General features: G+C 36.7%; 1 protein-coding gene across 1 annotated transcript in view; it reads right to left on the minus strand.

The window, feature by feature from the left end:
* Positions 1-19,180, minus strand: part of CSMD3 (CUB and Sushi multiple domains 3) — a 643,537-nt gene that overhangs the window by 417,373 nt on the left and 206,984 nt on the right. The window contains exon 5 of the mRNA XM_063299980.1: positions 5,353-5,560. Coding sequence (XP_063156050.1) covers positions 5,353-5,560 — 208 coding nt within the window. The remainder of the gene's footprint in view (positions 1-5,352; positions 5,561-19,180) is intronic.

A 19,180-nucleotide genomic window follows, 5' to 3' on the forward strand; every position in this document is an offset into this window, starting at 1 on the left:
ATCCCATGGTGATGGATGAGCTCACCCAGCATTCTCACATGGATGTTAAATAGGAGAGGCAAGAGCACTGACCCCTGTGTCACCCACACAGGAGGGGCTGGGGCAGGATCTCTCCTCCCCAATCACCACCAACAGGAATTGACCCTAGAGAAAGAAGGTGAACCAGGACAACACTGTGCCACCCACCCCCAATTCTCTGAGTGGATCCAGAAGGAAACCATGGTCAATGGTATTGAAAGCTGCCAAGAGGACAAGTAAGGCAAGGATAGACATGCAACCACTATCCCACCCATGCCAGAGATCATCCAAAAGCACAACCAATGCCATTTCCATTCCATACCCAAGTCTGAATCCTGCGTGAAAGGGATCCAGATAATCCATGTCATCCACTCTAACCTCCTTTGAAGCTGTTGTGCAACCACCTTCTCCTCTGGTGGGAGGAGATGGGTGGTGACAAATTTGATGTAAATAAATAAATAAATAAATAAATAAATAAATAAATAAATAAATAAATAAATAAATAAATAAATTTGTGGGTGGGATAGGTTACAGCTTTGTCTGAAAGTGGATTCATTCCCCCAAAAAAGAATAAGAAAAAATTCTTCCATCCATCCATCCGTCCATCCATCCATCCATCAGCTAAACCTGCGAAGACAGACCTTTTAAGAGAGTTCCACAATTTATCATCACAATTTCAAAATGGGCTCACCAACCCCAAAAAGCACCGTATGGTGGACCAGTTAGAATCTTTACATTAGTAATTTTCCAAATAGGACTGAAAGGTATGTTTTAATAAAGATAATACTTGTCATCTGATGGATCAGTTAACATGCAGCTGGCTGTCATAGCAAAATTTATTTATGAATCAAAATGTATATTGTGGCGATGCAGAGATAAAAGTGGCTTTTCACAATAACAGCCACACCACTGAATACATTTCTGAAACGGTTTCAATGGCGCTATATAAAATTATATTTTGTATTGTTAACAACTCATTTGAATAGTTCAGTCTGACAGAATTTTCAATGTAGATTGACAATAAAATTGTTTTCCAGGAACAATGACAAATATGAGGTTATTTATATAAATGGCAAGTTTGTTTTAGAGTGCTTATGCAATCTTTTATTCAAGTTGCCCAAGAAAGAAAGCGTTAATTATTTAGCAGTATAGAAATGTCATTGTTTTTTTTATTTTATGTGAGAACAGAATAGCTATTCAAAATGCAATACTGTCTACAACAAAAATTGTAACCCTGAATTTAGTTTTAATAGGATTTTACAAGATCAGTTCCATCTAAAGTAAAACAACATACAAGCTTTCTTTGACAGAGAGTGTTCTTTGCATGCATAAGCAATTAGGAGTTGAATTCCAATACTATTCTAAAGGGATAAAAAGTATTAGCATAATAAATCTAATTCAGAAATCTGAGCTAATTAAATTTGGTAGATCTATTTTTCCCTAACATATGGTGAGGTACTTTTGCATAACAAAATACATTGATCTAATCCCACAATATGAATGACAAGTTTAGGATAGAGTGCTCCTTCAATCTGCTACTTCAAATTATCCATTATTAAATTAGCATTTTAATGCTGTGTGATAATTTATGGTATGTACTTGGGAAACAAAAGTATTTTCATCTTTGTATACTCATCTCACTTATCTAAGCATCTTCCATCTTAAAAAAAAGAATGAAGAAAACCAAACTGACATGTTTTTTCAAGTACTGGATAAGCTCACCAAATTGCTGTATAAAAGACAAATGAAGTTTTAGTTATCTGTATCTTATTATTTTTTTAATCCTATTAATGGCCAGAATAAATTAGGCTTTTAAAATAATTAGGCTACAGAAAAGTCTAAACAGTTTAATTGAGTGAGAAATCATTGACAAATCTGAATCTTTTCACCACGGATAATTGACTCACTTAAGTGGCGGTGTGAGTTATCTTTGCTATAGCACTCATTAAAACTGAAAACTACGTATAGCACCTTGGATCAGATGAGCAACTGAAGCATCTGTGGCCTTTTAAATATTATTGGAGGATGTCATCCCAGACTATTGGCTGTGCCGATAACTGGAATCCCAAATCCATCTGGAAGACTATAGCAACTTTCCCCCATCTAAGTAATCCATGGTGCTGGAATTGTCATGTCAAATCTAATTGGGTGTCTTCAGTTTAACTTAGAAGGATTTCAGACATTCATTCACAAATGCATATTCACAGAATAGCATTACAGATGAAAAATTACAGATGAAGTGTTAGTAAAAAAGGACCGCCCAGAGTCCCCCAACGGGAGGAGATGGGCGGGGATAAATTAGATAAACAAACAAACAAACAAATAATACCTGACATCATCTCATTGTCAAACTCCCTGTAGCTCGCAAACCAAAGAAACAAGAGCTATGCAGGTTTCAGAAAGCTATCTTTAATGCTAGCCTGAGGTAAAAACATAACCCTGTAAACTTTAAGAGTAAATCCCCAACCAGACTCATGGTGAGTTGTTGAAGGCAGATCTTACAGAATTCTTTATTCCTAGTGTTCTCACATCTGGCTTGGGTTGATTCTTCTCACCTACAGTAAACTGCACTTATTTCCACTTCCTTCCTTTCACTTCAGGTACAATACTTGTAATAAAAAGAATTCAGCTGAAACTCATTGCATTCTGAGAAATAAGAAAGCCTCATACTATCTTGTCAATGCTTTGCCTAGCCCAATATTACCCACTGCAGCTGGTTCTCTGAGGGCAAAGAGTTGATCTGCGTAATCAATTTAGTTCAAATGACAAGCAAAGCCAGCTAACTCACAGTTTAGTATAAGATTCCTAATAACATTTTCCTAAGAAATAAAATGGATGTCTAACAAGCATGGAGATTTTTGTAGTTCTGATTAGTAACTCTTGATCTAATTATATTCCATTATGGGTAGCTAAGTTTTTTCAATCTCTATCAAATGTGGATTCAATGGAATGAGACTTCCAAGATTTTGATTTTAAGTATAGCAATTACTATTATTAATATATAACAACTGATCAACCTAAGATTAAACAAACATGACCTACATTAATCAAATAATTCAATTCATTAATCGACAATACTTTATTGTTCAAAATTTTGTTTCCAATTTACTAGTCAGTCAATTTCAACTATACCATTGTTCCACAGAACATAGATATCTTAGTTCTATACCACAGAATAATATCTACTGGCAACTTAATATTGCAGGTTGGCCTTATTTGAGGTAGTAAGAGTATTCTTGAATTTGATAGGATCCCATAAATGTTATGCAGTTTCCCAAAAGAAGTGTATAAACTTTTTTCTTCCAAGTGTCACTTGCTTGGTGACTTTGCTCTTAAAAAAGCTAAATGAAAATGTTCATGAGGGTGAAACTGTTGTAACGTTTATTTAATCACCTATTAATGTATTCTAAGAAATGTTGATAGGATAACTAACTCAATATATGTTGTGTTTGCATTATACAATACATATAATGTATTGTACAAAATTACCCTCAGATGTGGTACCCTGAAACACAAATTGTACAGTTAAGATACATCCACCATCATTTCCTATTATTTTATCTTTTGCAAATTACAGCATAATAAATATAGCACAAATAACTAATTAAATCAGATTTCACATGAATTGAAAAGTGAAACCAGTAGCAATCACATCATGGTAATTATATATTTGTAATGTCTTAGAAAGTATGAGTAAAAGAAAAAAAAAATCACTTAAAAATGAAAGTCTTTGCTATCCTTCCAATATAGGAAAATAGTGAAAAGAAGTAAAAATACAATATAAAAGATATTTTAATGATAACAACATTCCATCCTGTTGTAAGTCCTTTAACCAGCAGAAAAACAGACAAAATAATGAAACATAACTGATTCATATCATGTGAAATACAATTTGAGGAATGAAGCACAAATCTGGAATTTGCAAAATTATAATTTTATTTCCTTGTTTCTTTAAAATATAAGTCCATGGTTAGCTTGGACTTCCATATTTGAGCTGCAAAAATCCACACATGCATATACCAAGAGATATATACCATATACCATTTTTCTGCTATCTCATGGTTGTCCAGATTTTTCTAGCCTAGATATGATATCTCTACATTACTACATTTGAAGAAAGCAATTATGTGCTTTGTAAGCATTTATAACCAATTAACCCATAGATCAAAATTAAGGGCAAACCGTTTTAATTAGGAATGGCCCCTGGATGTTGAACCCACCAGCCAGAATGGGGAACTCTGTAGTCCAATGTTAGACTTTTACAGTATGAATTTTGTGCATAAAAGAGATCAACCATTGACAATATGGTATGAGAATTATATATTAGTTTTAATATATAATACTCTACAAATCCAGATAGATAACTTATACTATCAATACATGGCAAATTGAAAGTGGTTTCCACACTCCTAGGCTAGTTAGACAATAAATTATTAGCATACCTATGTTGTTCATCAAGTATCAACTACATGGGAGGTGTAGAAAAAGGTGGATAAGCCTACTACTTTCCTTTGAACATTAGGATTTCAGGGTTTTTAAAAATGAAGTGTGTTTGCTACATTGGCGAAACATTAAACTATGCAAAGTCAATCTAATTAGTAGCAATTAATTAGCTTTTGGACAGCTGCTGCAATATTTGTCTAGCATATAGGCAGGTATTGTACATAACTGAGTTGATTAAACTGGTGGTCAATAGCTCACTCATAGAACTAAAACTGAACACAGATGTTCAGAGAAGTTCAACATTAATAGCATCTTTCACTGACCAGATTATTCATACTGTTTTTCTAGCAGCCATGGTGTCCCCCAAATATTGCTGCTTTGCAATACTATATATATATTTATATACATACATACATACATACATACATACACATATATATGTACACCAATCTATTATCCCCTTTGCAAATAGTGAATTAGAGCCATTTTAGGCACATCTTACAAATTCTAATTAAACCTATAAGCTGGATGCTTATACTGCAGAAGTGACAATATAACCTTTTTTTTTTAGGTGAACTCTAAAATAAATTTACAAAAGCATACCCAATCTGAAAAATCTTCGCTAAACAGAAGCAAAGCTAAAAGCCTATCACTAAACTTCACCAAATGTCTTCAGGTAGGATTCAGTTATACAATTCCAACTATTGTTTTATCAAAGCCCACTGAAAGTCTTGCTCAGATAAAACCTGTAGGATGTTTAAAGGAAACCATAATATACATACATACATACATACATACATACATACATACATACATACATATATATATAATGCTATTTTTCTCCCCAGAGGAAATTTTGCTGCCATTTTTAAGACAAATTAATTCACGTACCATATTGTTGGTGGTTCTGAACCTTCTATTTCCAAGTAATCGTATTTCTCTTCCATATGAAAATCCGTAAAGATGAGTGAAATGGTGTCTCCAGGTTCTGCCACAATTGTCCATGTACAGTCTGCATTATTGTGGTATTCATTCGGAAAATTTGGACTAGAGATGATGCCACTGGATCCCCTCATTGTTCCTCCACAGGCATCTTCCGCTATCAAAAGAACAAATGGGAGGTATCCATAAGAAGAAAGTATATGGACATAGGTCTTTACTAGAATATTAAATGTAATTTCCTTAAGGACTGCAGGAAGAAGAGAGTAATATAAACCAGATGTACTCCACCAACTATTCTGTAAACCAGATGTCCTCCACCAACTACTTCACCAACTTTCTTGGCATCCTTTTTCCCCAGCATAATCTAGCAGCTATTCTATAATATGCAGCAAAGTCAGGAGCAGGATATGATGCAACAGTGTATTTATTTATTCCTGCCTTAGTTGTTTTGTTTCTCCTTAAGAATTGAAGTCTAATCTTACTTATTTTCCCCTTCCCTTCCCTTCCCTTCCCTTCCCTTCCCTTCCCTTCCCTTCCCTTCCCTTCCCTTCCCTTCCCTTCCTTCTTTGCCAAGTATTTTAGAGAGTCATATTTGGGTCTTATAAACTACTGCCTTATTTTTGTTAACTGCATGTAAGGCATTCTATCAATCTTGTTTCCAGAGTCAAATTAAAATAAGTACATTTGAATGGGGGAAAAGAAAGATGTATAAAAAAAATTAGGCTGAATTTAACACAACAAATGTGGTCTGGTTGTTTTCGGCTCATGGAACAGTTATTTTACAGCTTGCAGCAGAGATTTCAACTTGTTATTCAGAATACATTAATGAAGTATGATGATGAGTAGATATAGAACCCATCTATTATTCAACAACATTAATTCCTAAGCAGTTCTTAAGCATTTGCATACAATGTTAGTCACAAAGTTACTTCCAGTTGAACTATTTTGGCTCTAATCTTCTAGTTTAATTGCTTTGCTATCAACAAGTACGTGCCTGACCTATGCTTATCACTACACTCCCAAGCCTCATTGAATTTAATAGGACTTATTCCATAGTTTTGTCTTTCATACATTTGGTCAACATGTGATGAAAAGTGAGACAGTGGTGGTCACAATTCTGTACCAACTCCTCCAAATGGTAACTATGTAAAACTGAGTGTAAACCATACATGAGGATACTTGTGTGCATTAGATGGACTGAATGACCAAATATGCAGGGAACAGAATAAAGTTTTTTTCCTAATCAGTATTAGGAAAATTAATAGGGAGGATGGCCCTTTACCTTCTGGATAGCCTATGCTTCATATAGGCTATCCATAGGACAGTGATATGTCTTCTATCCATTACTATTTTTTTCTGATTTCACCCCTTCTTCCATTACATAGAAGTTGCTCAAATGAAGTATTTTTTACAGATTTGTACGGAATGAGAAAGAAATCTCAGTATTCCTATCAGAAGTTCTAATACCTTTTGCATGAATTCTAAAAGCTGTGTTGCATTTTGCCAAAAAGAAGATAATATGGTCCTGTTAAAATGGTTTACATTTGAGGTTAGTGTGCCAGAGAAGATAAAAGAAGAGGACAAAGCCTGATAAATGGGTAGCATGTAGACAGAAGACGGACCAAATAGTACATAGACGTTTTATGGCAGAAAGCTAGATCATAGGAATATGAGCCCCCCGCACACAGGAATACGTGTCAATGGGAAAAAAAACAGTATATTATAAATTTATTTTGGTTGTGCATTTGTTAAAAGAACCTGACTGAAGGTAGAGGTAGCCTATAGAAATGTGAGATTGTAGGAGCAAAGGGATGGCAAAGTAAATTATTAGAGGAGCAAGGATTTAATTCATGCTAATATCCCAGACATAGCACCCTCTGACAATTCCCTTGGTACCTTCTCTTACTGCCTACCTCACTCTACTTTTTTTTTTTAAGTGAGTCTTTTAATCCTAAATAAAATTTAAAAAGCACCATTTTAATTTTGAACAATATGGTTGAGAGAAATCCCATAGGCAGTGGTAGCTGTAGGGTAGGTCTGTTAAAATTAGTATGGTGGCAGAGATTCATGATGCAAAATCTATCCCTTCTCTTGCATATCCTACCCCTTTTCTTGTAAAGAAGAATCATTACTATTTTTAACTAAGTTATGCCAGCAATCTGGAAAACAGCACATTTTGATTGTGTTGACCATGTCAACCTGTGGAATATCCTTGGAAAAATGGGGATTTCAGAACTTCTCATTATCCTCATGTGAAACTCATACATAGGACAGAAAGCCAAGAAAAGACAGAACATGGCAAAGCAGACTGGTTCTATATCAGCAAAAGGGTGAGACCAGCTATATACTCTCTTCTTATTTATTCAACATGTGCAGTATGCTGAATCTATATTGAGGGAGGCCAGATTGGAAAAGATAAGTGTGGTTTTAAAACTTGAGGAAGTAACCTCAATAACCTGTATTATGCTGATGCTAGTACTCTGATAACGGAAATGCAAATGATCTGCAAGTTCTGTAATGAAAGGTAAGGGGCATAGTGATTAAAATGGGACTAAGATAAAATGTAAAGAAGATCAAGCCAGGGCCACAAGTAGGGGAGGGCAACCAGGGCATGTGCCCTGGATGCTGTGCTGGTGGGGCACCAAAATGAGTGCTGGGGGGGTGCCAAAATGGGCACAGAATCCATGTTTGCCCCGGGTGGCACAGACCGTACAGTAGTTGTGGCTCTGGATCAAGCTATTGATAGCAGGTACAGCAATTCATCTTAAAATTGACAATTGATGGCTTCCGTCTTTTAGAATAGACTACCAGCAGTACAGGAACCAGCAATCAAGAAATACACTGTAGACTTGCATTTGGAAGAGTAGCAGTGAAGGCCCTGGAAAAGATACTCAGTTGCTGTGATGGGTCTATACCTACAAAGGTTAGAATCATGTAGGCAGTGGTTTTCCCTGTGACACTCTATGGAGGTGAAAGTGGGCTTTGAAGAGGCAGGATAGGAAGAATATTGACACTTCTGAACATTGGTGTGGGAGGAAAGTCAAGGATATCATTGATACCCAGGAAATCGAGTGGATCCTAGAACAAATCAATCCAGAGATTTCAGTCAAGGCCCAAATGACCAGGCTCAAATTGTTCTATTGTGGACCATTATGCAAAGACCCAGTTCCCCTAAGAAGTCCATACTACTGGGAAAGGTGGAAGGAAAGAGAAAAGGATGACCAGCAGCAACATCAGTTGACTCAGTTAAAGTGGTGATGGCTGTACTCTTGGAAGACTATATATGAGGTTCTGAATTAGCTGAAAAATACCTTGTACCTGACTTGAAAATAGAATAGAGTACAGCAGCAGCATGCTGCTTTCTTTTTAATCCCATAATGGACAGAAATTAGTGTTAAAGGAGCTGACACTTTTATCTCAGGGTAGTGTCTGACTCATATAACAAAATGCTTTCAAGAATCTAGCCTCCTTTAATTTTTGTGAAAGCATAATCATGCAAAGAACTTAAAATTCAGCCCTTCAGAATTTGACTTCTCACTATCACTTTTCCTCAGAAGGTGCAACTAGGACTTGACCTATTCCAGGCAGACTTTCAGCTAAATTATAGAGATTGCTTAGTAAGCCTTTTCCCCACCCCTTCTCTCTGTTCTGCCAATATTTAGCAGCCAGGATACATTTCCCTCTGGGAGAGTTAACAGCAATGCAAATTGAAAAGGAAAAGTAGAAAGTATATTAGAGAAAAAGGGAATCTTCCTATATAGCTTAAAATCAAAGCTGATAAAAAGAAATTTCATTCAAAAGTGGTAAGTCAAATACAGTAAGTTTGAATTCTACTTCAAAATATGCCTATATAATCACACATATATAACTAATAGCAACAACCTAATAGAAGCATTTTGTAATTGAACAAGATGCTTAGAATATCAACCTGAGAGGAAAGCTCTTTGAGTTGATAAATGGTTGAATCCAGACTTGCTGATAAGGTCCAATCTTTCATTACATTATGATTCATTTACAAAGTGAAAATATTAACTTAATTCAATATGTTTGTTTTTAAATAGTACAGTCAATCAATATGTGTGACTGCACCTTTATTTCTAACAAACCTTTGTGAAAATAGCTGTGTGCATTTGTTCAGGGTGCATGGGTTTATATTCCACCAGGACCTACTAGGACTTTTATTTTCTAAAAGGAAATGGGGGAAAATTATGTAAATGTAATAGGACACCAAGTATGGGATGGCAGGCAGGCAGGCAGGCAGGCAGGCAAAACTTACAAATAATTATAATAAAAACTGTATGCAGTAAATCAGAACTAGGGAAACAATGCCAGCCAGAATAAAATTATTTGAACCAAAGTTTTTTTTTAGTTTGTTTTAAACAGAAATGAACGTTTTTCTTTCTGAAAAGGCCTACTTCTCACACACTGGGTATCTCAAAATACAAGGAAGCTGGTCCCCAAACCCAACAGCAATCAGTACAACTCATGTAAACTTACTGGAACACTTTGCCTCCAACAATAACAGTGTAGTTATATTTTGTATCAGTCTATATTTGCAGACTACAAGCAAGTCTATATATGGGGGGCGGGGGGTGGAGAACAGTAGTCCAGCCTGAGTGTCACTACTGCATGGCTAACAAAGACCAGGTCTATTCCTTTTGGTGATGGCTGTTCTTGGTTCACTAGCCTCAGCTGATAAAAATACAGAGCCACCACCACCACTGATGAAACCTCCACTGAAACCTCCATATTCTACAGGTAATGTGGACCCAGGATGACTACAAACTTCATCCTTTGGGAACAATATAACACCTACAGGACAGGTTAGAAACCAATGTCCATTTCAGACAGTTTCAATATACACAGCACCACAGTCTTCACAATGTCTAAAAATTTTAGAAGAAGGTTAAACTTTCTCAAACACAGTGCTTCTGCTTTTTTTTTGGATTAATCTTCAGCCTTCCAGAATTATTATCCCTGTACTTTCTAAAGAACATAGTGCATGCTCAGCTACTTAGAGCTCTTAGTTCTTTCAAGATTTTCTTCTTCTTGATTACTAATGCATCTCTGTGCATTAATATTATCGATGCACCATAAAATCTTTATTATGGTTTATTAATAGGATTTTGCACCTGCAAAAACAATCTAGATGTGACTGAATACATGATCACACCATCTGCATATCAGAGCAAACACCATACAAGACTAATGGCCCTCTTGTACATCTCATGTCAAAATTATTTTACCTGTAAAATATGGGAGGGTGGGGGGGGACACCAAAGAACTATTAAGCTCTCTGGACTGTGCTGATATAAATGTAAAACCAAAAGTTGTTTGTGATGTGAAGAAAGAAATAACACTTTACAATTAAAGCTTTCAAATCAACTCTCATAGGCTGTGTAAAGTTTTCCAGCATTATTCACTCAGAGCAATTATAATCTGTCATTTGCAGTTTATACATATAAACCCAAATTTGAGCAGAGACAAGGTTTTACAATTTTGGTCACTCTAATAATTTGAGTTTAACACTTCAAATAATTACTCTATCACTAAATATATTGAATATTGATACATTCATAACTTGTGTGAGCTCTTCCCATGGTTCAGATTAAAGTATTATAGAAAAAGAGTTTTAGAAGTCCTTTGGTGCCAGGATAAGCATCCATTACTTGATATACACATTATCCTCTTAGTGGATGAATATGAGTATCTTGAGTTTTCTTCCATCAGTTATGGAATCCCAAAGAACAGAGCTGTAATATATCTCAGTTTATAAATGCAAAGGTTCATAAATATAAAGGAATAAATCACAAATACAATCTGCATAGAAAATCAGCAGGTTGTATAACTGTTCCAGCTTTCCTTTGGTTGATTTGAGAGTGTTTTCATTTGCTTAATATGGCTGATGAATCTCCCAAGTAAAAAAATAAAAAAAATAAAAAAAAATGCCTCTAATTCACAGGTTGGCCACTATCTAATTCTGTGATTCATCTTCCCCACAATAGGCAAGCACGATTTGTGAGTTATGGTAATCTCAAATCAAGAAATTGATTTGAAATCTGGTGAGTTTTCATGCACCATTTTGGCATTCTCACATAAGCGCACACAAAATGTTGGCATTCCTGAATGAGATCTTGGTGAAATCAGTAAAATCTATTGATATTTGGTGATCTTGCGATTCAGGCCACTTACATTTTTAAAAGTGTATCTTAATCATGGGAGGGCTAAAATGTGCAGTTTTGAGAGGGTCTCATACACCAAAATACTAATGCATGCTATGCCATTGATGTGTATGCTAATACACCAGATGATAATCCTCTACATCAATGTTTCTCAACCTTAGTAACTCTAAGATGTGTGGAGTTCAACTCCCAGAATTCCCCAGCCAGCATGCAGACCATAAGGAATCAAGGGAAGCTGCATTTATCCAGTTTGTCAAAATCCAAATGCCCCCTGTTCCATGTAGCTAGATTGTCCCCACTGTCTCTCTTGAAAAATCTGTCTTCAGTGACCTGACACTATTGCAGCTCTTCATACCCCAGATGCCAATACAGAAGACTCCACAGACACAATTGAAATATAGAAAATTGGTACTTTGTGTCTTTCCTTTTGCAGTTGTTCCATTTTTTCCCCCCACAAGTAACGTAATTTTATTCTGATAAATGCAGAGCCTACAGAAAACTGCAGTGCCACAGGTTTGCATATCTATTTTAGTACCTTGGAAAATGGATTGAAATGAATCCCCTCTAGACGCTATGAAAGGGCTTTAATTACGTCAATCAGGATTGATATTTTCTTCTATGCACAAACGCCACAGAAAAGTGGCAATCATCTGTGCACAAATAATCCTGAAAGTGTTTGTCAAATTACAGAAGAAATCTGAATTTGTCTTAAGGTGTGGAATTTATGTTATTTTGCTGTGTATAAAGAATATATGATTAGGATTGATGTGTTATATGAACCTAACCTTGCATGAATATAATCAGTTGAGGGCTTACTCCTAATCCAAAGTTAAACAATTCATGGTGTATCATTCCTATTAAAATGTATTAGTCACTTCCTGATGGCTGATTCCCCCCTCCCTTTTAACATAAAATCATGGTCACACTGAAAATGAACAAATGACCTCGAAAAAGGGTAAGTCTGCTCAGCCAGTAAGCATGCTTTAGAGAATAACACAATTCTTATGGCATACAACATATTTTCACACTTGATTTTTCTGAAGCTCACTTGTAGAACATATGCTTTATATATCAAAGATGCCAAAGTCCATCCAGTATAGAGCTGGGATTAATTTGGAGTCCTAAGAGATGCTGGCAGATGTCTATGAGAAGCTAACTAATTGCCAGTGATGATCTGAAAGAAAAAGGTCTTTCTACTGTCTATTCTTGCAAAGTACTGTGATATAGCTCCCCCCAGTACTATTTGGCTATCTGAACATAAGTCTCTATTTTCTACTCAGAAATAAGTATCATAGACACTCAGATAGGGGAGCAGAGGATTGCATCCTACAGATATGTAGCAAAGACCAACACTGGATTTTAGATATTCCAGTCTTAAAGAATTTGAATTGAAGCATAATTTAAATGCTTGTGATTTTGAAATGTCAGTGCTGACCAACTATAATTCATAACATGTGCAGGAATAAACCTATAAATTTCTAACACATGAAAATGAGCAGAGGCCTACAAAAAGACACCTTGAAAACTATCATATTATTTTGGTTGTCAGCTGAGCTCAAGTGCATGGAACAGCAATTTCCATAGGATATGAAATTGCCCAGATTGCATAATCAAGAAAGAGCATGAGCATGTTGCCACCTAGACTATTATTACCAGATCTGTGGTAGCATAATGCTATCTTTAAGTCTTGTAGAACAATGGAACATGTAGAAGTGCTTTCAACATAATGACAGCAAAAGACGAAGAGTGGAGACTGCTGGAAGGATGAACTGACAATCAAATTACATATCTTTCTGTATATCTGAATGGCAAATGGCGTCATAAAAAGTTGTATCAGAGGCTGGAAAGAACTGACACATAAACTACACGTCTGTCAATTATTAAAGACTCTGTGTGCAGTCTCAAATTTCAGAACTTTTTTCAGACACAGAAAGGGGGAAAAAATTGCCCTAAGTCAGCTCTGAATGTGTGTCTCCTTTCCCCTCCTAGCTGAAGTCCAGTATCAGTGAGTTTGTAAACAAGATTCCATAGTTGTCAATACTGTTCTTTCTTTAACACAGTGGAAACCACTTCTAGATTGTACAGGAATTATAATTATTATAATTATCACATTAAACAGTGTGTCCTGTTTAAAGAATGGACTCTCTGAATGTATGCATTAATGTTTAATGTGTTCCCTTTTTTAAGTGACATTAAAATCACATGAGCTCTTGAACATAGTATATTGTGAAACCGTGAAGGTTAATATTTGTCTGTTTTGTTACCTACTGGAAGCAGCTGTGACTTTAATCACTTCATTTGTCTTCATCTGTTGTGGGCTTTTTTTCCCCCTTTATCTGTGAACTAAAAGGTTAACTCAGCACATAAAACCTTTGAAAGCTGCAGAGATAACTATTTTAGCTTAGATGCCAGCTGTTTATCATTAGCATGCCATTATTTAATGTGTGTGATCATATAGAACAAAGTTTTGACTATACAAGAATCTCTTCTACTCTAGAATCAACTCTGTTATAATTATTTTGTCACTGCCTCCTGATATTACCATTGTTTTCATTGTGTCTCCCTTACTAGCATGGCTATAAATATTGCTGTCTCTGTCTCATGGTATTACTCCTGATAGTATATTCTAAAGGAAATACTGTCACAAATGTAAGCATAGAACAGTTATAACTGATGCAAGCTCATGGCCATATGGCTAGCATAACTATAAAAATGGGATTATTTTTCCCTGGATTTTGAATAGCTAACACCAAAAGATATTAGTTTAATTGATTATGAGTCAATTATGAGTAATTTAAAAGTCCATTATGAGAGCTAGTTTGGTGTAGTGGTTAAGGCATCTGGCTAGAAACTAGAAGATCATGAGTTCTCACCTTGGGCACAAAGACAGCTAGGTGACCTTGGGTCAGTCCCTCTCTCTCAGCCTAGGAAGGAGGCAATAGCAAACCATTTCTAAAAAAAACCTTGCCAGGAATACTGCAGGGACTTGTCCAGGCAGTCTCCAAGAATTGGACATGATTAAATTGATTTTTTTAAAAAAGTCTATTAGCGTTGGTTGTTTTCTATCAATTGTTATATTTGCTCCCCATTTCATATGGGACTGGAGACAGCATGACTCTGGATCTACAAGTATTAGAATTTCTGTACAATTTAGCATGAATAAGCCGATGGATAGATGGATGGATGGATGGATGGATGGATGGATGGATGGATGGATGGATGGAAGAGAGAGAGAGAGAGAGAGAGAGAGAGAGAGAGAGAGAGAGAGAGAGAGAGAGAGAGAGAGAGAGAGAGAGAGAGAGAGAGAGAGAGATCTGTTCCAGATGCTCAATTTGGACACCTTAGAAAGCAAAGGACAAAGTGTATACTGTCTTAAGTTACTTCTAAATGGCCAAAATATCTGAAATTGGCACAAATTGCACTTGGAGGAGCCAGTTCAATTTCAGAATATCTTAAATTGATACAGATTGCTAGCTGGAACTAATCTCTCCTTTCCCCCACAATTCTATTATTTATTGTTTAACATATTATACTCTACACTTCAGCCAGTACCTCTTATAGATTAGTGTGACTTATAGATCAATAAAAAGAGGCAGAAAGAAAAAAGAGTCCTTCCTTTCAGGCTTACAGTATAAAAAGGCACAGGAAAAAGAGAAAAAAGGGTTGCATGTAGGCTACATGTGTTGAAATAAATGTCACCCCAGCATATAGAACATTTCTGATAGCTGACAAAACAATTCTGTGAGATGACAAGGGTCCAAAGCAATAACCACTGGGACCAGAACCTCTTGCTTTGTGGCAGAGGGAAATCTTAGTCTGATCCCTATTATTCTGCAGGAGTTACCATTTAGTGAATGGGAAAGTGAACTGAAACTCATCAGACTGCTGGTCCACATATTCTAGACAGGCAACATGTTCCCATCCTGGAATATGTATTATTAATGGGATAACAGGAAACTTTCAGCCCATCTCATATTGTTAGGTTCAACTTCTCATAAGCCTCAACCAGCAAGGCCAATGGAGAAGATACTACTCCACAGAATCTTATGTCTTACCTCTGGCTTTTGCTTTCTTTGATTTCCTGTCTATTGGATCACCCTTCCTGCCTCTGGAATTCTGGTCAAACTGCTGTTCTTGTACTTGATTTCTTTCCTCCCTCAAGTCCCAGTGTTTGAATTTGGTCTTGTTCTCCACCCACTGCAAAAACTGACCTGTGTTTGCCCTACACAATTCTACTTGTACCTTTACTAATTGCTTGGAATTAGATCCAGGTCAAGATAATCGGAATAAAATACAATCAACTTAGTTTCCTTTTGATTGTGAAAGGTGAAAGGTCCCCTGTGCAAGCACCATGTCATGTCTGACCCTTTGGGGGGGACACTGCTGTTTATTAATTATGTGCCATCAAGAGAGTGTCAACTCTTAGCAACCACATAGAAAGACTTTTCCCATGACTATCTGTTCCTAACCCAGTCTTTCAGGTCTTCCAATGGGGCACTCATCACCACTGTAACTGAGTCAATCCACCTTGCTTAGTTTCCTTGCCTAATGGAAAGTCTCCTTTCCTTATCTCCTGACAACTCCCTGTGCCTCTTCCAAATCATATTTCAAAGATTCCTCTCAAAACAAATTTGGATAGGGATGCAGAACACAAATATAATGATTTCAGTTTCATTGACAAAAACTTAAATCAATGGAAGTTGGCTCTAGAGCAGAAACTTTCCAGAAACAGATTTAACAGGTGTTATTTACCTTGACAACTCTGTTTATGCTGTGAGAAAGAGTACATGAGAAGATGGAAAGTTTAGTGGAACTAAGTTGACATATGGCAAACTAAGGACAAACACTTCTGATGGACCAGATTATTCTGAAAGTCAGCTCCAGATGGATGTGGGCCAAAATGGGAGGTGGCAGTTAACCTTCATGCTGGCTTCTTCTTGTGAAATTAAGAGAAATGCTTTGCTTCCCTTGGTGCTCAGCCAACTAATGTACATGATCCTGCTGTTATTTCTAATAGAAGGACAGAAGGATATAATTGAACTTAATTAGGGAAAATTATCAAATGGTTGGATTTTATATAGCAATGTTGGATTTACTAAAATGGATCAGAATCATGAGGTCAGAAATATACTAGTACTAAAAACATTAAAATATTAAAAGTGAACTCAAAGTAATATGTACAGTCTAGTTATGGTAACAGAAAGCTCAGAACAAAGCAATTTCAAAAATGAGAGAACAAAAGAGGGCCTGACTTTACAGCTGTGATGATTTCCAACTATCTAATATCATCATCTAATTATAATGACTGAAATACTGTATGTTAACATTCAAACTTGCAAAATATAATTTACCCCCTTTTGACCTTATTAAGCTTGAAGGAGTCTGTAATCAACTGGAATTCTTTAAACAAAATTGAGAAAAAAGTTCACATTAAAAGTAAAAAGAAACTCATGCTTATCAAAGCTAATAGGGTTATTAAGGCAGGTTATATCACTAAGGGATAAGGAGACAGAAAAAGGATTTTAAGATGTATGTATGTGGATGGATGGATAGATGATAATTTCATGAAAGAATAACAGTGTGGTCAGTGAGCTAGAGCCAGACATCCTGAAGAGTGAGGTTGAGTGGGCCTTAAGAAGCATTGCTAATAACAAGGCAGCAGGAGACGACGGCATCCCAGCTGAGCTGTTCAAAATCTTGCAAGATGATACTGTCAAGGTAATGCATGCTATATGCCAGCAAATTGGAAAACACAAGAATGGCCATCAGACTGGAAACAATCAACTTATATCCCTATACCAAAAAAGGGAAACACTAAAGAATGTTCAAACTATCGAACAGTGGCACTCATTTCAGATGCCAGTAAGGTAATGCTCAAGATCCTGCAAGGTAGACTTCAGCAGTTCATGGAGTGAGAATTGCCAGATGTACAAGCTGGGTTTAGAAAAGGCAGAGGAACTAGAGACCAAATTGCCAATATCCGCTGGATAATGGAAAAAGCCAGGGAGTTTCAGAAAAACATATATTTCTGTTTTATTGACTATTCTAAAGCCTTTGACTGTGTGGACCATAACAAATTGTGGCAAGTTCTTAGTGGTATGGGGATACCAAGTCATCTTGTATGCCTCCTGAAGAATCTGTATAACGACCAGGTAGCGACAGTAAGAACAGACCACGGAACAATGGACTGGTTTAAGATTGGGAAAGGAGTATGGCAGGGCTGTATACTCTCACCCTACCTATTCAACTTGTATGCAGAACACATCATGCGACATGCTGGGCTTGAGGAATCCAAGGCTGGAGTTAAAATCACTGGAAGAAACATTAACAATCTCAGATATGCAGATGATACCACTTTGATGGCTGAAAGTGAAGAGGAACTGAGGAGCCTTATGATGAAGGTGAAAGAAGAAAGTGCAAAAGCTGGCTTGCAGCTAAACCTCAAAAAAACCAAGATTATGGCAACCAGCTTGATTGATAACTGGCAAATAGAGGGAGAAAATGTAGAAGCAGTGAAATACTTTGTATTCCTAGGTGCAAAGATTACTGCAGATGCTGACTGCAGTCAGGAAATCAGAAGACGCTTAATCCTTGGGAGAAGAGCAATGACAAATCTCGATAAATAGTTAAGAGCAGAGACATCACACTGACAACAAAGGCCCGCATAGTTAAAGCAATGGTGTTCCCCGTAGTAACATATGGCTGTGAGAGCTGGACCATAAGGAAGGCTCAGAGAAGGAAGATAGATGCTTTTGAACTGTGGTGTTGTAGGAAAATTCTGAGAGTGCCTTGGACTGCAAGAAGATCAAACCAGTCCATCCTCCAGGAAATTAAGCCAGACTGCTCACTTGAGGGAACGATATTAAAGGCCAAACTAAAATACTTTGGCCACATAATGAGAAGACAGGACAGCCTAGAGAAGATGTTGATGCTAGGAAGAGTGGAAGGCAAAAGGAAGAGGGGCCAACCAAGGGCAAGGTGGATGGATGATATTCTAGAGGTGACAGACATGTCCCTGGGGGAGCTGGGGGTGTTGACGACTGACAGGAAGCTCTGGCGTGGGCTGGTCCATGAAGTCACGATGAGTCGGAAGCGACTAAACGTATAAACAACAACATTACGTTTATTAATATTAAACTATTAATAAAGTATTAACTATTAAGCTGAGGTCATAATTACTGCATGCCACATACAGTACTCAAGTTCTTACATATTACTGGAAAGATAGCTAAAAAATAATTGGGCAATATCAAATGTCATCGAGGTGGGCTTTTTCCATACATTGGGGATTCCCCCTATACTTTTTACATACCTCTCAAAAGTTTTCTAGACAGTCCCCCAAATCTCTTGAGCAATCTTGGGTATGCCAAAGAGATCTTCAGAGAAGAGGCTCCAAATTTTATCACTGGAGATAATCCACTCTTATGTTGGCAGAAAGATATTGGAAACAATCCATTGTTTATTTTTTTTACAAGACGGAAGGGAAACTTTCTTCTTCCTGCTGTTCCACCTCCCTCTGTTCCGTATCATTTTCTATCTTCAGAAAACTCCAAAAGGGAAGATGGTGGGATTTTGATGACATAGAAAGGGAATAC

The sequence above is a fragment of the Candoia aspera genome, chromosome 3, assembly GCF_035149785.1.
Source record: "Candoia aspera isolate rCanAsp1 chromosome 3, rCanAsp1.hap2, whole genome shotgun sequence".
Classification (NCBI taxonomy): domain Eukaryota; kingdom Metazoa; phylum Chordata; class Lepidosauria; order Squamata; family Boidae; genus Candoia; species Candoia aspera.